The 25,716-nt window shown below is 26.9% G+C and overlaps 1 protein-coding gene across 8 annotated transcripts; it reads left to right on the top strand.

Moving 5' to 3' along the window:
* Positions 1 to 11: 11 nt before the first annotated feature.
* On the top strand, positions 12 to 21,190 carry LOC129981041 (mesoderm induction early response protein 2-like). Of its 8 annotated transcripts, none has more exons than XM_056091646.1 (5): positions 12 to 140; positions 3,748 to 4,274; positions 5,184 to 5,449; positions 6,002 to 6,097; positions 20,572 to 21,190. In XM_056091646.1, the coding sequence occupies exons 3-5, from the start codon at positions 5,424 to 5,426 to the stop codon at positions 21,071 to 21,073; spliced, it is 624 nt and encodes a 207-aa protein (XP_055947621.1). In that variant the 5' UTR covers positions 12 to 140; positions 3,748 to 4,274; positions 5,184 to 5,423; the 3' UTR covers positions 21,074 to 21,190. The 8 variants fall into 8 exon arrangements, with proteins under 8 accessions (XP_055947621.1, XP_055947623.1, XP_055947624.1 ...); XM_056091648.1 differs by having other exon boundaries at positions 3,748 to 4,252; XM_056091649.1 differs by lacking the exon at positions 3,748 to 4,274 and having other exon boundaries at positions 5,973 to 6,097.
* Positions 21,191 to 25,716: the final 4,526 nt, after the last annotated feature.

Below are 25,716 nucleotides of genomic sequence, written 5' to 3' on the forward strand. Positions count from 1 at the left end.
TATTTATTTACAATCAGAAACTAGGTTATATTGAAACCACTATAAATTTTAAGAAAAGTAGTAACGTAAATTTAAATTTAACTTCTTAAAGAACTACACATAGAAAAATTAATGTTTTGGAAATTATATGGGATAAGATTGTAAGTGCAATGTTTATTAAACACATATAGCCAGTTACTTTTTTTTATAAAAAATAGCATTTCCGTTAGATACGGCAATGTCATATTGATATTGACTTGTCCAATTTTTATATCATTTAAAACTAATTGCGATTAATTTATAAAATTCAAAAGATGGGCAGCAAAAAATCATTACATTTTGAATATTTAACTTTTATATAATTGTGTATTTTTTCGCATTCTGAAGTGCTCAGTAAAACAATTGGTATTTGAAAGCAAGGTTAGAAATTGAATCTATACACCACACCTTATTATCTTAATTTAAATATTCTTATTTTGATTTTTCTTAGTTTTGTTTTTTCTAGTTCAGTTTTTATAATGTTTTTGTGAATTTTATACTGTTCAGATGACAAACTTTCAAATATAAATGTAAAATACGATTAACCTAGTATTAAATGTGTAATCATATATATAGGATTTATTTATTTTATTCTATTCATATCTCTGATCTTTGATTACATATATAATATATCTTTTTGATGTTGATTAAAAAGTATTATAAATAACCATGTTTCATTGAAGGATTAAATTTCTTCCAAAAATATTTCATAATATTGCCTTATGAAATTATAAATGTTATGATTATTCTTCATCACAAAAACACGAAATTGTTGTGTATTTATAAATCGTTTTGGAATCGAAGAGCTATAGTAATTAATTCTTGAATGTGCATATGTATTCAAAACAAATTGAAAATAAATATCTTATGCATTAATTACACTGTAATGCTATTGAAGTTTACATCATTGTTTTTATTTATTCATTTTTGACATAAAATTTAGTTTCTCAAAAAAAAAAAAAAAAGCCCTCCTACTCAGTCCCCAACTACTTTTGAATTTTATTTACAAATTTGCTTCAAAAACTACTGATTTTTTAAAAATTATATTATATATATATATTTTTATTATACTGTACAAAAACATTACTTGCAATCAAATATTGAAATAGCTGGATATGCTTTTAAATATAGGTAACTAACCTGATTGCCAATATATATCACAGGATGACCAAATTTGTTGCATGTACATTTATGTTGCCCGGGAAATTTGTAGAATGAGCAATCAAAAAGCTGTATAATTTTATTTAAAAAAAGATATTTAAGTACAGAATAAGGCACATTAAATGGGGTTTTGACTAAGAGAAGTGCCTGACTTTGCATTTTCCATATATAAATGCTTATTAATTTCTTTTACATCAATTTTCTAGAGGAAAAATGCAATGATTGAAATAAATGTATTTCCTTATTTAATATATTTATTGTGGTTATGTCATGCATTTGATGATTGGGCATTTTTATTTATTTGGTTTGTTCAATTCCTGTGTTTTTAAATAACTAAGACTAATGTTTTTGGGACCTACATATCCACTTTGAATTAGTTGATTTTGTTTATCTTGGATGTGAATATGAAATAGTTTTTCATTCTTAAAATATTCTATCAATGCACGTATCCTAGTTAGGTTGAAACAAAATTTTATACTTATACCATCGAACCAGTGCATTGAATGATTCTATAATAATAATAATATAAAAAAACATTCCTTGGGGAAGAGGATTTTTATAAAATAATACTTCACCATTGTACTGGCTATTGTCACCTATCATATTTGACAAAATTTGGTTTGTTTCTGCTGACATGTAGTACAGTACTAAACTTACATGTAGAATTTTTACTTTGAATGTGCTAGAAAATCTACTAAGTACCAATTTCTTTTGCAAGTAAAGTTATAAATTTTAACTACTTTTTTTTCCTTGCTGTAACTTACTTTTATTTGTATGCTTAGAAAAACTTCTATATGATATTTACTTTGAATATTCAAGCATTGCATTGTATGTTATTTTTGCCTTTTATAAAATAATGAATTTTTTTCTTACTGGTGAAGCTACTGGATTCAAGTACCAGTTACTTATAAAACTTATTGAGGTTACAAAGAGTCTAATTGGTGATCTGTACAGATATAAAATGCTCTGCATAATTTTTTACAATTCTTTGTTACTAGACTGGAGTAGCCATATCTCAGGAATATTTCATTACAAATTTTACAAGAGTCAGAAGAAAAACAGTGTAATAAAAAAAACAGTATGAAATAGGTTATAATGGTTATAATAAAAAAAAAGTATGAATGAGGTTATAATGGAAGAATGATGACAAAAGAATTTAACTTAATTTACCAAAAGAACTTAATTTGCCAAAAGACAAAATGTTTAATTTTTTTTTTAAAAAAATGGAATTTTTAAATTTTAGAAGAGGTTCAGTTTAAATCAAAATTGTATACTCTAGAAATCTTCAAGCTTTAGCAATGTGTAATTTGTATAATCTATTTAGATATAATCCACAGTATAGTTAGAAAATCCCCCCACTCCTTTAAAAAAAAGTCTGCTGATCAGCTACTGATGAAAACTACTTATAGGCACAAATAGAAACTACTTTTTCATTTACCTTACCAGCATTGAGAGAAGATATATAATGTATGTAGGACATCCTGTGGAGCAGCTGAAGGATTCTTTATTTGAATGACTGTGATTACTAATAATTACTATACTGGGCCAAAGCAAATCATCAAGAGAAATTCTATTGCATTTTTCAAAGCAGATGATCTATTGTGCATGCACTTTCACTGTTATTTTGAAACTTTATTTAGAAATTATTCATTAATTCAAGATATCCTATTGTTTGTAATTGAATAAATAATAGAGACAGAAAACAAAATTTGAAAAATTGACAGAAAGATTTTTGCTGGTTTTCATTAAGCTTTTTATTTTTAATGATTTTGTTTCCAATGTAAAAAAGTATTTTGAACAATTCTTCTGTTCTCCAGACCAGGAAATTTTTAGTTTAAAAAAGAATTGAATTGGAGAAAATTCTGATTTATATTTGAAAATAAAATTTTCAGTACCAATATATCCTGCTTTTAAATAGTTTCTACATATGACATACCTTGTCTTTATAGACATCATTGCAAGAACACCTTCTAATCTGAAACAGGAATTTTTGGCCCTGGAAAAAGAGGCATGTAAAATGCACCTTATCATAAATCAGGAAAAAACTAAATATATACAATGCACAAGGGTAACAGACTCTGCTACTCACCTGCAAATAAGTATTTATAAATTTGAGAAAGTTGATAACTTTATATATCTGGGCTCTGAGATAAGCAGTTATAACAATATCACACCTGAAGTACAGAGGAAAATTAAAGCTGCCAATAGATGCTTACACAGATTAAAGAAATATTTAAAATCAAATTTCTAATCAGACCTATACTTGCATACTCTTCAGAAATCTGGACAATGGAATGAAAGTAACAATGAACAAGTTAAGAACAAGAAAGTTGTTAACAAGATTTAACAATGACTTTAAAAAGAATCAAAACATTTGCCCATTATTTATTTTATAATTTATTAGTCATGTTATGTCAATGCATCACTGTCCATTAATATCAGTAAATATTTTTGGAGACAATAAAATACTACTACATTTTATGTGACAATAAATATTTTAGGAGTCGAACAAGTAAAAATTATTAATTTATAAATGTCTAATCAGACCTATACTCGCATATTCTTCAGAAACCTGGACAATGACACAAAAAGATGATGCCCACAAAAGATGAAATTGAGTGGCAGATACTAGGAGCTATTTTTGGAGGAATACAAGTTGATGGCATTTGCACAGATGCTCAAATTTAGAATCTTACAGTTGCCTACAAGGAACCTGACGTCGCAAAATGCTTAAAAATCCAAAGGATTAAATAGGCTGGCCACATTATTAGAATAAACAGGGAGCATACAATGCAGAAAATATTCCTGGCAAAGTCCACTGGAACAAAAACTAGGTGCCGACCCAACCTCAGATGAGTAGATTGCCTGGAAGGGGACTTCGCCACTTTAAAATGATTAACTGGAAGACCATGGCCAAGAAAAGAGAGGTCTGGAAGAAAATTCTTGAGAAGGTCAAGGCCCACCCGGGGCTTTTGCGCCACTGAAGAGGATTTAAACATATTACCATGTTGCAATGTTAATACATTGCAAATATTCTTAGTAAACAAACTTGCAGTGGTCATCATCTCCAGCAGTGAGTGTGTTAAATAAAAAAAGTAATTCTAAATTTTACCCTAGTATTTATTATGCTCAAAAATAAACATTTATGAATCTTTTTTTTTTATGATTAAAAGCACTTTATAATTTTCTATATTCTATAAATAATTTAACTGTATCACATTCTTTTTATTTACCATGATTTGATTTGCTATTCTAATAGAGATTTGTAAGTTTAATTTAGGTGCAGTTTTTAATAGTTGCAGTACTTAATTGAAAAATTGTTAATTTATAACATAGCAAAAATAAAATTCATTGCTAAAATGGGAATATCCTTTTTTATATAGTTTTATTTTTAGTATTTTTTTTATTAACAAAATTCCAATAATTATTTCTGAATCATAATAATAGATTGTAAATTCTTAATGATGAATTTTGATCCCAAAATGGCCATAGATATTTCAACTTAAAATTTGAAATTCTTTTCATTCTTCCCTTTTTTTTTCTTTTTTTTTTTGGTAATATAATTGCAATCAATTTTTGGTAACAAATGTAAATTAATAATATATTTACAAATGTCAGCATAATATTTCAGAAATTTTTATTTTTTGTAATCAATTTTATGTTTAAAACAATCTTTTATTTTCAACAAAACAATTCTAAACAATAGTGAATATAGTTATATTCAGTTTTAAAATCAATTTTGTTTATTTCAAGATTTATAGTCGTTCTTATTTATAAAAATATTTTCTGAAGTCCTTTAATAAGCCTAAATGACTAAATAGATAAATGAAAATCATGTGTAAAAACCAAATTTTATAAACTTAATAGGTGTTCATTAAAAATAAATTTTCTTAAAAAAAAGATTTTCAATTAGAAGAAATGATATTAAATTGTTGTTTGCTATTCTTATAACTAATAAATTATTGGAAATCATGTAAAATAATGTGAAGACTTTTTTTTTACAGATTACAAAAATATCAGAATCTTAGGAAATATTTATCGTCTTGATGGTGAGATAATAGATTGTTTGAGCTAGTTTGAAAAATGGATAGTTTTTTCAGAAATTTATTTAAGAAGGACCAGTTCTTTACATACATTTATAATTTTAAAAATGCATTTAAAGCCATTGGAACTGAATAGCATTGTGGGATGTATCATTTGAATCTTTCACTTTCAACTTCATCAAATATGCTGTTTAAAGAATTATGGCCATGATTTGGACCAAACAAAAGTAAGAATTGTTTTTATTATTGGATGGAATAAAACTCTTTGTTTCTGTCAAGGAGTTCCATATCTGGTCTTTTCTTGTTTTAACATTTTTGAGTAGTTATCAGTTTTAGGGATTTATTGAAACATTTTAAGATTTAAATATAAGATATATCATCCTTCTAAAATGTATAAATTGAATTATGATCTTAACTTTAAGGAACCTGTGCTGTGTTTTGATAGAGCTATAAGTTACTTTTCTGTAGTAATTTTTAATGATTAGTGTCAATTTTGTATACTTGATACTCATTTATAGATAAAAGACTTAAATTATATAATTAGATTTATGCCTGTAATTTAAATTCAGCAACAAAAATATTTAAAATGAAATTGCATTGAAATGGCAATTTAAAGCAAACTTATTGTTTTTATATAAAGTTTGTTACTTTAAGTTACTTTTTTTAAATAACAACATTTTTAATTATTTCATGTTTTAGTTACTTTATTTTTTATTAGTATTTATTTTAGTTTTATTTTTATTATGCTAGGTCTGATGCATAATGTTTAATATATGCAGATCAGAAACAGAAAATGCTGAAACAGCTCACCATGTTTCTTTAGTTCGAATTGAAGAAAAAAGTTGTAAACAATTTCTTCCTTTCTTCATCGATGAGTAAATATTTTTTGAGTTTTCTATAAGTTATATTTTTATTAAAAACTGTTATAAGTAGTATGAACTATTATTTGTTGCAATTGGTATTCCATTTTAAAATTTGGCAAATAAAAAAATCGAATTTACTAAATTTTAATTTGTAATTATTGTTAATAACTTTAATTACTGAACACAAAAATAAATAAAATTTAAGAAAGAATTAAAAAATAATGTTATTTAAAAGATATAATTTATTGCATTCGTAACAATGCTTATTCTTCAAAAATGGATTGCTAGACATATTTGTGATAATGTGTAAATTTTAAATTATATTTTGGCAGTTTATGAGACTGCAAGTTTTTGTGTGAATATATTTTTTTTAGAACTTCTGTTTAGGTATAGCTAATAACATGCAGATTTTTGTTATACTATTTTAAAACTAAATTAATAAAGATTTTTAAATAAAATTTTGGTTACATTATATATACTGCTTTATATATTTGTTAAAAAAAATTTCAATAGTTAATCTTAGATTTCTATCAATCAATAGTTTCAATAGTCAAACTGTCAAAATGGAATACCTTTTTTAATACTTTTTAAATCTTTGCATAAAGTATCTGTAAAGATCAAATACATTTCTTTGTGCATTGAAACTTCAGTCCATGATGTACAGTTTATGCACTTATTTTGAAGTTGTGTCATCCCCACCCCCACAAAAAAAATCCCTATTGGGATGATATGGGCTTTATTAAAGCTAAAAAATATTTTGTAGAACTTTTCTTAAAAATTGAATTTTTGCAATTTTCTCTTCATTGACAACTTTTTTTTTTTCACCACATACATTGCTATATGCATATATGATAGCTGGGCACTGTGATAGATTTCATACCCTATAAGGTATGACAGCCTTAGTATCGCATAACTAATATTTTCAAAGACAGAAGGTGTTGCTTTGATGAGTTGTGTTACAGCAGTTCACTAGATTATTAAAAAAAAAGCCTTATTACAAATGCAATAGTATATTTCACAAGTTGTTGTATTTTATGAAACGAATATATAGATAAAAACTATGTGTACTAAAAACAGTGTCAATATGTGTATGCAAAAAAAAAAAAGTGTTAAAAATTAGATAGATACTACTGCAGATAAGAATAGGTTTCAAAGCTTCAAGATCATTAGAGTATACTGCTCAAAAATATAGATTTGCTTCATGCAGTAAAAAACTTGATAAAATATATCCAGAAAGCCAAATTCAGCAGTAATAATATCAGTAGGATTTACAATTCCTATTAACTGGTTTATCATATTTTCCTATTAATCATCATATGTTTGAACATTTTTGGTTAACTGCTTTGTAACATCATATATATTTTTTATGATTTAAGTCCTTTTTTATGATGTGAAATATTTCATCAGATATCTGACAATGAATGCAAAACTGCACTGTCTGTTTATAAATATTTAAAATAAATGTTGTTTTTTTTTTTCATGTTTAATATGCCAAATTGACTCTAATCTTACATGTAAAACTTGTGATAAATGTAGCAAAAAAAAGGGGGGGGAGGCAAATATTGTTTTTAAAAATTTTTGAGATGATTATATTTTTATGTTGTTATATTTGAATTCAAAGATTTATAATCTGACTGACAGATCTTATTTCTGTGTTTCTTTTAAAGCCTAAGTTAAATTTGAAATTGTTCTAATTAAAAAAACATGTAATTTTCAGTAGTTCAGGTAATTTATTTCTTTTGAAATTTGTATAACCAGAATAATTAGTACAAATACTTAAACAATAACAGATTTTTATAAAAGTGTGATATTACCATTATGCATTGGACTATTTAATTTGATAAAGATATGCTGAAAATGTGAGAGGGTCATCATTACATCCATCCTTTGATAAAGCCCTCTGTGCCCTTCAGACCATAGCTCCCTGTTGTTCGGATTCTCAGGCCATTTCTGATTCCAAACATGCTTCATTCTAATTTTATTTGATTCTTCATGGTCTTGTTTATATAAAGGCAGTTATTTGAATATTCTTGTTCTTGTAGGAAAGCAGTGACTTGTTGCTGAAATTGACAGTAATGAGCATTTTTTATAATTTTAAATTCTAAATAAAATAATAATAAGATTTTTAAATATAAAATCCTAAAATAAAATGACCCAAGAATGAAGTCAGTAATAAATTTCTATACTGTAACATATTTAAGATGAAATTGAAAGGAAAGAACATTGAGTTTTGTAATACTTTTTGTGAGATAATTTAGAATGCTCACTGCTTCTTTGGTAAAATGCTTGTTATCTTACCACAAAAGGTTTAAAAAACTATGCATTATCAGTCATTATTCTCTTCAAAGTTATCCAGCAAAGTAATTGTATTGATATGAAGCTTGAAGCTGCAGGTTTTGCACCGTTTATGTCTTTTGCATGGTTAGTTTATTACTAGAAAGATGGTTTTACGATCAGCTCTGTTGGATGCTGAATCAATGATCCCAGGGCTTGGTGACTTTGTCAGCAAAATAGATAATACTAGAATCTTCAAGAATTTCAGTGATAGAGACAATAGAAGCTGAGATATGCTTGATTATTCTAGAACTTTCTCTGCCCTACTCCGGGAATTATAAAAGATTGGTAGTCCAAGCCGAAGACAGTTGTGTATAGAATCATCAAGAAGTTTAGAGTCGCATAACAAGTCAGTGGCGGAATAGTTGAATCAGTCCAGTGAAACACAAGCGTAGAGTTGGAGCTCAAGCAATTGCTAAATTGAGTTGTGTGCTGAATCCTGGAGTTTATTATAGAAGTAGCATCTAGTCATGTGAGGAATAGCCAGTTGTATAGTAGTGAGCCGGCAGTTGGATACAGCTAAAGTGAGGAGACAGTGGAGAATTGCAGACGTTTGGAGAGACCATAGATTCTCTCCTCTTGCTGAATTTTGGCTGCTTTGTGTGCTATCGTTATTATTACTACTTGTGGTCTACTGTTTGTTGTAATGTGCTGCTGTGTATTGTGTATGTATGTCTCAGCTGTGTATGTGTTGTTTTTGTGTCCATTTCTTCATGTTAATAAAGTCATCATTTGTTACTGAGGCCTGTTGATTGTGTTACATTATACACCCACTACAAGCTAACCCGCTGATTTTACAGACTGATTGTAGGAAGCTCCATAACAATAACCATTGTAAAATGGATCATTGGACCTTTCATACAGTAGGTTATAACAGGAACAAGATGATTTCTCAACTATATCTACATAATTTCATCCATAGATTTCTTTTTAAAATTCTATTTCCATGTTGTTACTGACAGTATATCCAATTACCCACTCTATTCAAATTTAATTTTTTTTTTTAACTATTCCACTCAATGGGCGTTTTCAAAAGCCTTTCAAACATTAATAGTTTTGCAGTATAGCTAAATTACTGCAGTGATCCTGATAAAATAGCTTGATTAATATAGGTTGATGTTCCTTTTCTAAAAATATAGTAAAGAATATTTCCACAATACTAAATACTAGTATTTAAAAAATTTCCTAAATTGCATGATAGTTTTTTGTAATTGGTTTTAAAAAATGTGTAATGATTAAAATGTGTGCAATTTATATATTATTGCAATTATTACAAATTTAATTTAATAATTTACAATAATTAAATTTGCATTTATTTATTATTTTTCAATTTTCTTTCTCTGATAATTCATATAATATATGTGCTCAAGTTTTTACAAAATATGTCGTATGGAATGGTCTCTGTGCTTTTGAGAAGGATCATGTTAATTGTAACTATCTTGTATATTTGGGCAGAAAATTAGAAAATTTATTTATGTTCTTCTCAAAGATTTTTTTATTAATTATTCATTTGTTAACCTTTAGCAATTATTCAAGTGCTATTATTTTTGTCATTTAATTTGTTAATTCATAGTTCTCTTTCATATATTTAACATACTCGAGTGTATCTTCTTTGGAATAATAATAAAATCTTAATCCAAAACAAATATCTTAAAAATGTCATCTTTTTTTTTTTTTTCTTTGTAATTTTAAAATATATATATATATAGACAACATTGGTAGGCATTTTTAAATAGATTTACATACATATTATCTTTGCAATAATTGATCATTTGGTAATATATGGTTTGATGCTGTAGTTTTTTTATGATTTTAATCAGATTTTTAAAGTGATCTAAAGTGAAAATTCATTTATTTTAATCATAATGGATATGGGGCTTTTACTAAATTGAATACTGTAATAGTGTGTTAAAATTATGTAGATCCTTAAGTTAGTTTAAGATGTAGGAAATGTATAATTTTGTAATTAAATTCACTGACATAAAATCTGAGATAAAAAATAAAAACAATATTATGTTGAAATATGATAAATCTAAATTGTAGGTTTATGGTCATTGCTAACCAGCAGTAAATTAATTACATTATAAGAATCTTAAATTACATTAATAAATATTCTGAAAGATCCCAGTTGAAGATTAAACAAATAAAACTCGTCCTTTAAAGTATATAATTCAACCATGATATCATTCTTTTCAATTTCTTCTTTTATTTTAGGAACAAAACAGAATTGTACTATATAAGTTAGATTATCAGATTCCATGATAAATGTAGATGTTTTTATGGTTATAGGCAATAGGCATTATGAAACCCTTCTTTTAATAAATTAGCCAATTTGGTACATTTCAGCACATTTTGAATTTATTCAACACATGTTAATGATTTATTGTAGGTTTGGTAATTGTGTGTGTGTGTTTAGTAAAAAAAATTTATTGGAATAAATTCTTAATTTTATACTAACTTATTGAAAATTTATCATAAACAATAAAATCAGTTAAAACCATTTTTTTTTTGTGCACGTTTTTCTGCTTTTCATGTACTTCCATTTTATATTTTTTAGTTTGCATAAAGTTTTTTAAAAAAAGAAGCAAAAATTCAGTATTTTCAGCTTTATTTAAGAGATGCCAGCTTGGATTATTTATTACTAATATTTCTATAATTTTATTACACTCTAGGTATAAGAAATTTTTACAGCAATAGTTGTAAATTTATAATTGTTTTACATTTGGCCTAGCTCTGTAACTGCAAACAACAAAATTTGCTTGGTTTTAAAAATTTTTAACAATGCATAATTCTTAATAATATGGCACTGTATTGAATAATGAACTGTTGCATGGTTTTCATCCTTCAAATATATTATTATTATTATGAATTTCCTTGATTAAATATAAAACAAAAATTTCAGTGGAGTCACAATGCTTAAATTGTATAAATATTTTCTTAACAGTTCTTTATAACTGATTAGGTTGCAAATGAAGTTTTCTAAGTTTTAAGCATGCTTATTAATGTGCATATTTATATATTCTAAAGAAAAAGTTTCTTGTAATATATATATATATATATATATATATATATATATATATATATATATATATATATATATATATATATATATATATTGATTTTTCAAAATAGTTTTTTTTTATAAAAATTGAATTTTTTGCTATAACTTTGATCTTTTTATTTCATTTGTGTTGGTTTGTGACTTTGCTGTACTTTTTTGCTGTTGGTGATGTAAATTATTTGAATCTTCTTGCTTTTAATTAAAGATATAAAATGATTATCTAATAATTTTGAGTGCAGTTGAGGTTTTACCAATAAATTTTGCAGAGAAATGTGATTATGAATGCAACTTATCTCTACAAGTTTCACTTACAATGAAGTAGCAGAAAAGAAAAATGTGTTATGTTATGAAAAATGCCTGCAAAAATATAATTTTAATAATATCTTCTCTAAGAATTTTCTGTAGGTTCAGAATGGTTTTATGGATTGAACAAAAAGTTCCACCTCTATATGTTTATACTGAAATATCGATGTACTGTGCTACTTCATTGCTTATGAGTATTAAATTATTTACAAGTACCATTTATGCTTAGTGATCACAACATTCCATGAAAATATCTTTCATTTATTAATATATATATATATATATATATATATATATATATATATATATATATATATATATATATATATATATATATATATATATATATATATAGTGGCTGGAAAATCTACCTGCATTATATTATGTTATCACCCTTCTGCTTCTATGTTATTTTTACTCAGTTTTACATTCCTGACTTTATTGGAAATTATTAAGCATTTGTTCTGAATCACCCTGTATGTTTCATTGTATCCAGAAAATTTTATGTAGCAAATGAGCTTTTATTCACTTATGAATTTATGTTAACATATTTTTTTAACTTGTGGTCTGTGGTGATCTGATGATAAGTCTCAGGTTTGAGATTGGAAGGTTTGGTTTGTAACCAATTTCACCAAGGAACTGCAGTGCTAGCTGGTTTGGTTCACAGTAAATATGTGTGGGAATTTAAAGAAGTGTATATGTCACCTCAGGAGATATCCTCATCATTTGATCATGGTTTAGAATTACAAGGACAATCCCAAAATAGTCATTTGTTAGTTTAAAAGGGAAATTAATATAACTAAATTAAACTAATCTTTTAAGTTGTGAAATATTGGCCAGCAAACTTTTTGTGTTTGTAGAAATTTACATTCTAAATAAACATGATTTAATACAATAAATGAAGTAAAACTTCCTTTTCAATGTTTTTTATGTATTGTTTTTCAATGTAATTTTATTTAAAACTGCTGTTTTGATAGCTGTCTTTATTAAACTTCAGATTATACTTCATTATGTATGAAGTTCTACTTTAATGATTGATTAATTAGATTTTTGAAATATATGCTTACAAATAATTGGTTTATCTCCACTTACCTTAATCTCTGTTTATATATAAGATATGCTAAAAGAGTTTTCTATGAACTGATTTCTTTTTTTAAACATTTTTCCTGGTCAGTCTCCATGTAACAGGAAGTATGATGATTATTCTGTTCTTTGTTCCTTGTGGAAAGTCAGTAATCTAATGAAATATGGAATGTTTCCCATATTTTTAATGTATAAAATGTTGAAAAAGAACGTGTTTTATGGTGCTTGCAAAGTGATGTTGTAAGCTGGAATTATATAGCTTAATTTTGATTAGATATGTTTTTGTTCAAATATATTACTAAATTGTATGCATCTTTCTCTTTTTTAAGACTTTTATTGATTATTTAGAGATGATTTATTGAGATGTTGAAATAATCTAATAATTTGAGTGCTGTTAAATTTACTTATTTGTAAGTTTCACGGGATTTTTATTTTGAGATAATGAGTTTTATGTTGTACAAGAAACCAAAGAATCAAGCTGTACAATTTCATTTATATCAGAATATTGAAGAATTGAAATGAATTTAGCCAAAATAATATTATTGGTGACTTTTTATTTCTTTTTATGTTTCAGGGTTTACAGAGTAATTGGTTGTTTGAAATAACTATATATCACTAATTGTAATTGATTTAATCATTATATTGCTTTTAAAATATATAATTGAGCAGTTTATAAAATATATTGCTTATTTTTCTTGCAAATATAGAGCTTTTTAATAAATTTAAATAGAAATGACTTATTTATTTTCTAGTTATATTTTAAAAAATTAGTTAAGGCTATATTATAAAAAAAAGCAATAAGTATTACAACCAGTTATTGGGTATTCATAGAATTCAGTATATATCAAAAAGGAAATGAGTTAAAAATTAAATAGAAAAGGAATGCAATTTTTAGAAAAAATAATATACTAAAAAATTTAAATCAATACATATGCATTTTTTTAACTTATATTAATTATTAGCTGCTTCAATTTAGTTATTAATTAAATAATTTAAGAAAAAGTTTTTAACTGTAATAAAAGTTATAAAATATCCTTATAGAAATTTGAAACTTATCAAAATTACTTCACTAAAAAAATGTTTGAATATCCATTCTCATTGACCTAGATAGTTTATATAAAAACAAAATATTTAAAAATATTGTGTTTAATAATTTTGTCTGACTTTAATTTTTTTTCTTTTCTTATAATTAAAGGTTTTTATTTCATTAAGTAAAAGCAACATTTATGAAAAATAAGAAGAAATATCAATATTATTGAAAATAGTTTATAACGATCATTTGATGAATTTGTTATAACTGTACAAATATTACTTTCAAAATTCTACCTAAAAAAATAGAAAGCTCTCATTTTAGATTGCAAAAGAGCATTGGTTAATTTTTTGATTGATAGGTAATTTTCTCAATGATATCAACTTTTCTGTCATTAACTGTTGACTCTGGATAAAAATTTGAGAATTTATACCATGTGTACTTTACTTATCTTATAAAAGATTGAAACTTTTTAAAAATAAAATAATAAATGTAAAACAAGGAATAATAAAAATAAAATAATAAATGTATGTCTGTATGGCCCCCAAAAATATTTAATTGCCGTTTTGTAAGTATTAAAAAAAAAAAAAAAACCTAATTAGTTTCTCTTAAAGAATTAATAGCATGATTATTTTTTTTTATTTCTGCTTCATTATATCACTTTTTTTTTAATAAATCAAGATTAGTGTCTGTTTTAATAATGTTTTTCTTGGCATCACTTAAAATATCATTAAAATTTATTTTTGATAATCACCATATTTCTTAAATTAATGTATGTATTCCCATTTATTATTTTTAAAAAGCAAATTTTTTCTGATTTTTATTTTGGAGTTTATTAACTGCAATTCTTGCAGAAAAGAAAAAATTCCATAATGTTTAAATAAAGTATATTTCTTATATTTTAATCAACTTCTGCATATTTCAGTTTCTAAATGCAGACTCGTGGTAATTTCTCTTTTATTTTGTACTTAGACAAAAATGGAATTTGAAAAATTCTTGTTTATGATGCAGGCTGAAGACAGAGCATGAACTAACTTGTTAATCAGCTTTCTAATTCTATTCAGATTTGTTTGGCCAAAAACGTTTTTAAACTGGTTATGAAAAATGACGGTATCAGATTATTTTATTGATATTTTGTGATTTTGTTGAGAGGGCATTATGTCATTTTTCTGGAAAAGATTTTGTTTTATTTATATATTTTCAATAAATATTTTTCAAATGGCGTTAATTCATCTTTTGGATCAAATTGACTAGAATTTCAGCCAAGCCTATTTTATCTGTATGAAAATTTAGATAATGTTACTGTAGATGAATGTTTAGTTCTTTTCATGGCTGATGAATAATATATAATAAATAAACCATCTAAATATGGAATTAAAATATCGATTTTATATTATAATAAAATTTCATGACTTCTAAAAGCATCAATTTATATTGGAAAAGAACCTAAGTCAAAAACAGAAGGAAAAGAATCAAGACATGCAAGCTATGAGTTATCTAATTTACAAACTTAGAGGGCACAATGGAACATGTGATAACTTCTCTTCCTACAAACTGGGTATATTTCTCTAAAAGAAAATATTACTATATGAGAAAAAAAAAAAAAAAAACCAAAACTTGTAAATGAAATAATAAAGAGATAATTCAAGCTTTGTAGCAGTTGCATTACTCTATCTTCTCTTTTGGATAATAGATGATGATGGCTGATTAAGTACACATCCCATAGTGAATTGTGATTTAAATAATGAGATGATATGCTGTTCTGTTAATGGTCGCACATGAATGTCTGGTCTTGCCTTTCGTGGTTTGTGTTTGTTTTGTATGAAATGTGATCATTAAAGAAATGTTGCCGAAAACATGGATCCTCTTACTTCCACTGCACTGATCATAAGGATCTTCATTCCACCACAGCTTTTAATTTACAAATGATATAAAAACTATGAATGGCATTCCAAAAAAAGTGCAAGAATGTCATTTTTAAGACTGCAATGCATCATGATAAATCTGTAATACAGCATATTAATTAAAAATCCTGAAATGTTAATAAATTTCAATACCCGTAAAGGATTGATTCACTGGGCATCTGTAAATGCCAAATGGATTGGAAACAAATCAACCAAAATAAAGTTGTTAAGAATTAGGCTAATCATTAATTGCTTGATATATATTCAGATAATCCATCCCAGAAATGAAGTCACAAAATATAGCCAAAAGATTAAAAAATAAAAGACAGAACATTTTATAACTATTTTCTGCAGTTAATTAGCAATTGATTAATAAGTGAGCATTATTCAAGTTATGTCCATCAAAAAGTGATAATTAATGAAATATATTTTGCAAGAATTTTATTGAAACATGTTTGTGATCTTCATATAGCATATTTTTGATCAAATAGAAAATATAAAGGAAGCGAGATTTAAAAAATATTCTTTTTTTTTCCATTGTTTTGGATACAAAAGCTTTAAATTTAGAAATTTATAGCATCATTTTTCAATTATATCAAATTTATTCCTTTTAAAACAATTTTTATTCAGTTCCAACCGTAATACTTGTCTGAAAATATGGCTGACATCGGCTCCTATAAAATACTTAATATCCAAATCACATTGACCCAAACATTATATTTGATAATAAATGCAAAAAGAACAATGGGATTAAAGTTTTTCTTTTTTTTTTAAACTTAGAGATCTGAATTGATAACATCATCAAACAAAGCTGGAAACTGTCCCATTTTATTTTTAAAAATATACTAAATTTTTTTTGAAAAAGATTATTTAAATATATCATTTTATTTTCGCTTAATAATAAACGATAGATATGTTTTCATCGCGTATTTTTAACTTAAAAAGACGTGGGATCTTATTTCAGAATTTAAAATTGATATATAAAAGGATTTTAACATTTCTTTCGCCTTAAAAAATTTATATTGCTGTTTACTATATTTCTCTGTTTTTTATTATTTTTACTGCTGTTTATTATTTATTCGCTGTTATTTATTATTTTACTGTTATTGAATTTCATTCTCATGTTTTCTAAACACTATTGTAGTCCGTATAGCTTGAATTATTAACGTATTTGAGTGTGTATTATATGTAGGTAATTCTCTTTTTAGAATTCTATAAAATGAAAAATTCTAGTAACTATGTAGGGTTATTTTTCAATGAATTAACAAAGTTGCAATAGTAATTTTTTTTTTTAATCTTAGTTAATTTTCAGTTATTTTGTATGTTTTTGTGGTATTTTGGTAAACGTAACAACGTTTTGGAAAACCTATTTCCGCTTTTGAATTGCAATATGGTATTTAGATTCACTTTCGACTACGTATTTAAAATTTCTTTTTCAGTTTTTGTTTTATCTGTAGAGTTTACAGACAATATTTCATCATGATAGGAAATATCTAAGGCGATCCTCTTTTTATTTTTGTTGATTCCGCACGTTTTTGCTTATGTGCAGTTCCTTACTAGTTTTGCTTTTCTTTGCATTTCATGCGTAATGTTAATATGCGATTTATCTTTATAGTATATTTGTTCTTTTGTTTTAGTTTTTTTTATCATCTTTAAGTTGATTCTTATTGGCTAACCAAAGAAATTATTTTTTTTTTCAGAATTAATTTTAATAGGATATTATAAATCAATCATTTGCTTTATTTCTGACTTAATTTTCACAATATTACATACTCACTTATTGTGTTATATTTAATACCGCGATAAAAATAGAGATGTTTCCGGTTTGTGACTAAAGAAAAAGACGATGATTAAAAGGTAATGTTGAAACGAAAACATTCGTTTTATAAATATACTTAATCTTTTTGAAAGTTTTTCTTGTAATTATTTTGACGATTATATCAGCAATCAGTTAGTCTTTTAACATCCAGATTTTCTGAATTGCCAATGATGTAGTCTATTCTACTAATGTGGTGCTTTAATATATCTATAGGTCTGTAGGACATGATTAAGCTTACATTTCGTTAAATATAAAAGTAGTGAATGAGTTTTAGTTTACAAATTTAACAATCCGAGGACTACAAAAGTTAACAAGGAATTGAGTTTTCCAACAACAAATTAAGGAATTTTTTTAATAGCAAAATTCAGGTGATTCTTCTTTAATTAACTCTAATTTGTATAGGCCCATTTCCTGTATTTAAAAGCTGATACAACTTTTAATTTTTTTAAAATAAATTGCGATTTTTTTTATCCTTTAAAAGTAGATGAAAGAGAATGCAAGGAAAATGATATTTGAAGAATTTAAAAAATCATTAAATTCTATTTTCAGGATTTCTTTTAGCTATGTAATGTTACAATTTTTTTATAAAATTTAATTTAGTTGCATTGATTTGTTAGAAAGATCAAGGGCTTAATTGTTTAGTTTAACGCTTATATTTTGTTAAAATATTTAATTTCCTTTTCTTTTTAACTTATTTTGAAAAATATGTATGAGACAAGTTTGTTGAGTTTTGTTATTATGTATATATATAGTATATGAGTTTTGTTTTTATGTAGATATATAGTATATGAGTTTTGTTATTATGCATATATGTAAATATAAATGTTTCCAATAAAATCTACATCAATGTATAAAGTATCAGAGGATAGAATTTTTTATCACTTTATAAATTATACTCAAATTGCATTTAAAAGAAAAAGAAATTTTTCTTTTTAAGATTTAACTTAAATGAAAAGTGCACATTCATTATTTCATTGTGGATGGTCAGTTTTCTTGTATCTTTTTTCTTTTTTTTTTCTGTATTACAAGGTTAACTTATGTAAATCATTTAGCTTATTTCACTGCCACCAATTTAAACTAACTGAGATGGAACATAGTTAAATTTCAGGTACACAATAGAAAACTAAATTTATTGTGGAATTGGAAAAGGAGAAGATTTAAAAATATAATGTAAAAATTTCAAGCAGTATTTTTTTTTATCTGCTATTGAGATGTGAAATCATAATTACCAAATATAGTTCCCCTCTGGTTGTACTTTCATTTCAGCACCTCTCTCTGTTTATAAAAGGATAATTGTATGAATTTCAATAATAATAATAAATATATGCATGGAAAAAAAGTTTTACATTTTTATACTCATCACTTTTTTTCAATAATTTACTAAAAGACTTATGAAGAAGAAGATTAGCTGATGATACACACATGAAAAGAACCTGTTCTTTTTCTTGTAAAGTTTGATCAATATCTGTAGTCAAAGAAATAATATAATCTATAGAAAGTATTCACATAAATTATATGTTATGTAATGAATATGACAAGTTTCTTGGTAAATGAGTGGGAGAGACACTCTTTTTAAATCATATCTTTATTCATCTCTTTCATGATTAAGAAAAAGTTAGATTTTTAGCCACTTTAAAAATTTTTTTTTTCTGAAATTAGAGTTTGTAATTTAACTGATTTACTCACTATAGAATAAGTAGGAAAAAGACCACAAGAAAGTATTCAAATATTCAATAAAGAAATTTGCTGAAGTTTGATTTAGTGAGCATTTATTTTATCTGCAAATTATTCACTTAATGTTACAGTCTCTTATTGAACAGTTACACTCTAAAACACACAAGGAAGTCAGAATCTCAAGCAATTCAAATATTAAAAATGAAGTTTGAATTTAAATAGATAGAAATAATTGATTTTAAGAATGTGGATAACATAAATTTATTAGTGAATTATGAAATTTTGTAAACTATATTATTTTAGGAACTATCCTTTGGTATACAGAAAATTTAATAGAGCTTATCATAGTTATTTGAAATAAATGATTAGAAATGATATTTCTATAACTTTTCCTTGAGTTGAGTTATGAACAAAATGCTTTGATACTGAAGCTGATATTTTTAATCATATATAGAATATATAAATCATTTTTATTTTTTAAGTCAAAAGTTGCTCAACTTTGCAATAAATTTAATATTTGAAAGCATTTCAGCTCCTAAAAATATGTATGTATTTTAAAATACTTATATTTCCAGGTAATTAGCATTCTTGTTCTGTCACTTTGTTTTATATTTTTTGATTTTTTTTTAAAAAAATTAATTTGGTTTATATATATTTTAATAAATATCAAAAAAAATATTACATGAATAGTCAGACACTGTCTTAAGCTTTTAACAATTACTTTTTTAATTATTTTTATTTCATACTCAATTATAAAGTATGTTATTTAATTGAAAATCTTACATTTTGTTCAAATTTAATACGAATAATAGAGAAAAACTCTTCAAACCTATTGTTAAAATTGTTTGAATACTGTTCCTTATAAATATATATGTAAGTATCTTTTTTTTTTTTTTAATCTGTGCTTTAAAGTAAAATTTTGTCTCTTTGTCATGGCTTCATGATCTTATAAAAAATTATCATAAGACTTCATGAAAAATTATAGTGAACAATTTCTTATAAAAAAAACAATTCTCTATTATAATTTTTTAAACCCCAACAACTAATTCAAAAAACTTTTGCTGTGTTTGACACTTTTTCACTTGAAATATTCTCAAAACGGCCATTTGTCAAATATCTTTAAAGGTATTATTCAATCAATTGTTTATCTCATCATTTTTTAAGAGACAGAAATAAGAAGCTTTATGTTTTTCAAAAGATTGAAAAAGAAACTTTTTTTGAAAGATATCTACATTATTATATTACATTTATGATATGTATATTATTTCTGCTTAATAGTGATGAAGAAGATGCTGGTAGCAGCAGAAAAAAAGGATCTGAAATAAGAGTTGGAAATGAATACCAGTGTCAAGTTCCAGATTTCATTGAAAGTGACGTTCCAAAACGTTCTTCATCTCCTGATACTCTTCTTTGGAATCCAAAAGCACTTCCTGAAAATGTTGTTGACTATTATTTAAGAACTGTTGGTTATCGCAATGCTGTTGATGAAGAAAAAGCGCTATGGTTGCTTCATCAATGCGAATACAATGTAGATGAAGCTGTTAGAAGGCATAACTTTATGCCTCCTGTATCCCGTAGCAATAGTTCATGGTCTGATTGTGAGCGCAACTGTTTCGAGCGAGGTTATAGAATTTATGGGAAAAATTTCACCTCAATTCAGAAAATGATCCGTAGCAAGAGTGCAGAAGATATCATTGAATACTACTATTTATGGAAAAATAAAAGACTCAAAAAAAGTACTATGAATGGGAATTCATGTGTTCCTAAAGAAAAGCAATAATTGTTTTGTGCACAATTTAAACCGGTTCAAATTTTAAATTTTGTATATTTAAATTCAGACCTGAAGAGATATATCTCTGTTGTAATTGTTCATGTTTTTATTAAATATACTGTGATATTTTTCTTGCTTCATTATTTATTGTTTGATGACTATTCTTTTGACTTTCTAATGTGAAGAGCTCATTTGTAATGTATTTTAAAACACTTATTCTATTACCAGCAATTTTCATTTTTAGAAATTATCAAATGCTGCAGAACAGTACATTTCTGTAATATTAAAATACTATCGTGTTAAAGTATTTTAGAAGGAGTTTCTAACAGTGGTTTACATTATAATATTAATTCCAAAATTTGCAGTGAATTCTTTAGGCTGTGAATTAAATGCATATAAATGTAAATGATAACTCTAAAATATATTTTAATGGTGCTCAAAACTTAGACATAAATGGTCAATATTTTTATATAGAATATCAATTTTAAATTAGATTACAAGCTTTATTTTTCTTAAAAGCAAAAACTATCTGGCCTGAACAAAGGCATGTTTGGAGTATAACATTCAAGGACCTAACTAAATGCATAGCTTAAATTTGAAAGCATATTCTGAATTTTAAGATAATTGAATGTATGTGTGTAAAATGATATACTATTGTGGTAACTGATGACTAAAGTTTGAATTAACAAATTCTAAATCAGCAACTCATTTGAGGTATCATCACTTAATATTAGTTAAGTTATTTTGGATGATATTTTGTACTGTGGAAGATGCAGATAATCTGTGGAAATTTGTTTTATTTTTAAATGATTTGAGGAATAAAGAATACATGTAGAAAAGCAAAGAAATATTTTTTGACTTCTTTTTCTAACTCCAATTATTTTGTTATTATTCAAATATTTCTAATTCTCAAAGGAATAATAGAAATCAGTGTGTTTTTTCCCCTTCAGGATTCCAATATAAGATAAATGTTCCAAAATTTTTTAGTTTTCAATTTTCTTCTCTATCAAATGGAAAATTTAAAGTAAATAAACCACAAAGAAAAAATTCATTGTTTCCTTTGAAAGTAAATAATTCACATGTTCTTTTTCTGAACTTTTGTCTGCTCTAAATTTCTAGCAGAAATGCTAAAAAAAAGTTTATATTTTGTTTCTTTATCTTTTAGTGTTAATGTATGGAATTTCAGAAATTTAAAATAATTACAATAAAAAATATAAACAATAGTTCACAAAATGACTCATTTTTAATAAATTTTTTGGAAAAGTATTAGGTTAAAAGTTTTAATAATTCAATGGTTTAGCCCACAAAGCTCCTATCAGTTTGTCTTAATTATTCCGAAAGTTTATCGTATGCATACGCCTGATGTATGTTTTATTACGTTGCGAATGAGTTGATTGATTAAGCTTAGTTAAACTGTCCAAAAACAAGACTAAATCATGCCTTCATATACATTATATGAAGAGCTGTTTCAAATATCTTTAGATAGGGCAGCATAGAAATATGAAGAACGGAATACCCCTTGCACAGAGGCGGCGGTAGCATGGGGGCAATTGCCCCCCCCCCTGTCGGCGAAGGATTTTCGTCGGCAAAAGTCTTCATCACTTCAGGACGGTTGTAGAGAGCTGCGCATTATCGAATATTTTTATTTAAAAAATACCTCAAAATTAATATATTGTAAATAGGCGGAACTGTCCAAGTAACGGTTTAAGTATTTTGATTATATTTGGTAAAATAATCGATATAGTGGTAGGTCAATAATATGCCGTATTTCAATAATATTGGCTTAGGTCAATAATATGCGGACAATTTTCGATAGACCGGCTAAGAACTGAATGCAATGGATGTTGAAGACGTTAAGTTCGCAAATTTTCAGACATCTGATTCATATGTCGTTCATTCAGCTTATAATTTATATTACTTTCGTCAATATAACCGATAAGGTAACAAGTGAATAAGATATCGATAAGGTGATAAGCTCATTTTGCTGGTAATGACTATGAGCTCAATGCGGTGAGTGTCGAAGAATTTATTAATTCCATTCGCGAGTCAGACTCGAAGAGGTTAAGAAAAACTAATGCATGCAACTGAGGGGATAAAACTCATTTTTTTGGGAGTAATATTAGCTTGCAATAATTTCGAATTAAAAAAATGCTTAATCATAAGAACGCGTGCCTAAAAATGAAGATAGGGGAATTCATATTCAAGATCTAATTGTTCCTTAATAAATAAATTGTTTTTTTTAAGCCTGAATGTATATTGAAAAATAAATACATGGGGGATTTAATGTTTAAGCAGTCCATTTTTCATATCTTACATGAAATAGTACATATATTTACAAAATATTTTCTCCAGCCTTCTTAAGAAACATCATTGTATCTTTTCCACATTCTATATTGTTCGTGTCCGAACTATAGTAAATTTTTGTTGAGTACGCGCACTTATTCTCCTCGGATTCGAAACACCTCTGAATTCCTGCTCGTTGTTGCAATCCTTATTAAAAAATCCTTATTATGCTGAAATATCGATATTTGGTTAAAACATAGAATATTTTTTTTATTTATTATTCATTTTTAAAAAAGTTTCCTTTATAAAAACTTTTTTTTTCGACATTGATTTTATGTAGCTTCTGATATAAAATAATTAGAGCATGCATTTTTTCATTTAGTATGAAACGCATGGCGCAATCTGTGTTTCTATCTATATGCTACAATTTAGGATGCAATATAACCACATCTTTCCTAAAATTAAATCTCAAGAGTCTCATAGTTTTATTTAGTTTAGTTATATTGTCCCGTTTTAAGGTAACACTAGTGCTAATTTGGAATGGACCTCGTAATTTTGAGCCGCGGTCAGATAACGAGGACGATACCTAAGCTGGCACCACCTCTCTAAGCTTTCATATCACACCACGTTTGGCTCCTATGGATTTAGCGTGCACCAGGCCCGCTTGCACGACTATTCTTCGGTGGAAGCGAGTCTCTAACCTGAGGACCTCTGGTTCCGAAGCCGAGACCTTATCACCAGTCTACCGCAGTCCAATAGAGTTTCATAAAATAATAAATTCAAATATTGACAATTTTTTGATGGCCAGTAAGAGAAACTAAGAACATTTTTTTACAAAAACCTTTGTAAAGTTTTAATAATGAAAGAAAGGATCAGCATTTGAATAAAAAAGAAACTAAACAATAGTTGAGTTTCTTTAATAAAATGTAAAATTAATTGTTATGAGTGGTTTTGAAGCTAAATTAGAGATATTGTGCTTGCCCCCTGTCGGATTTGTCTTGTCTCCCCGTCGCCAAATCTCTGCCGCCGCCTCTGCACTTGCGCCATCCTTTCACTTTGATCATGGTCTCCTATTGAAATAATAGATGCTCAAGTAATATATTTCAACTGCTCTATTTGATTTTAATTTGGAATCCAGTGAGCATTTTAGAGACGAAAGAAAAGAATAGAACTGCTATATAGAATGTGGTATCCAGTTAACAGTTACGCTACCCGAGCAATTGCTTCTGCATATTGGTTATGTTACTGGTCTGCGAACCACAAGGTCATAGGTTCAATGCTCGCTCATCACAAACTGCCAGATTGGTGAACTCGGACGATGAACCTTCAACCTTCGCACAGCTGTTGTGGCGCCATCTACCCGCAACCGAAGTCGTCAGATTCACTTGACGCAGCAAAACAAAGTCACCACACTCACTTCACGCAGCAAAACAAAGTCACCACACTCACTTCACGCAGCAAAACAAAGTCACCACACTCACTTGACGCAAAAACACAAAAAGGCTGCAGCACCCAAAGTCGTCAGACTCACTTGACGCAGCAACAGCATCAGCAACCACTCACCCACACACGCTCGCCATAACGCTTGGCGCTACTCAAATGGGTACAGGCGCGTTAGAATCAACATCCCCATATTGTCAACAGCCATATTGTGCGTCTCATCTCCGTCTCAATGGAGAGAGAGTCTGTGGTGAAAGCTTATAAGCGAGTTAACAGCTACGCTACCCGAGCAATTGCTTTTGCATAATGGTTATGTTATTGGACTGCGAACCACAAGGTCCCAGGTTCTATTCTAGCGCATCACTTATCCGCTACAAGAGCATGAGAAAATTTGCCGTAGTGTAATTACGTAGTAACACTTTTTAAGTGACTATGACGTCAAAGAATCTTACTGCATTATATTGTCCCTCTGAAATAAAGTGACAATAAAATAAAAAAATTAAAGCAATAAAGTGAACCCCCAATTTTTGTTGAAAAAAAAAGTCTTCAAATAAAGTTTTTTTAAAAAAATTTCTATGTAATAGTGCGCCTTTAGTTTAGTTATATTAATGTTCTGTTTTAAAAAACATTAGGGATATTTTGGGACGAACCTCGTAATTTTGAACCGTGGTCAGATAACGAGGACTGACACCTTCCACCACTACTCCCTCTCGACACCACATCACACCAGCGGGAGGACGTTTGGCCCGGACGGATTTAACGTGCACCAGACCCACTTACATGGCGGTTCTTTGGTTGAATCGTTTTCCGAACCTGAAACCTCAGGTTCCGAAGACGAGAGCTTACCACAGGCAACAGCAGCAGCCCGTAATATTGCGGCTGTGTTAATTCGGGGAAAAAAAAAAAAAAAACGTTTAACTGTAACTGAC

The sequence above is a fragment of the Argiope bruennichi genome, chromosome 8, assembly GCF_947563725.1.
Source record: "Argiope bruennichi chromosome 8, qqArgBrue1.1, whole genome shotgun sequence".
Lineage (NCBI taxonomy): Eukaryota > Metazoa > Arthropoda > Arachnida > Araneae > Araneidae > Argiope > Argiope bruennichi.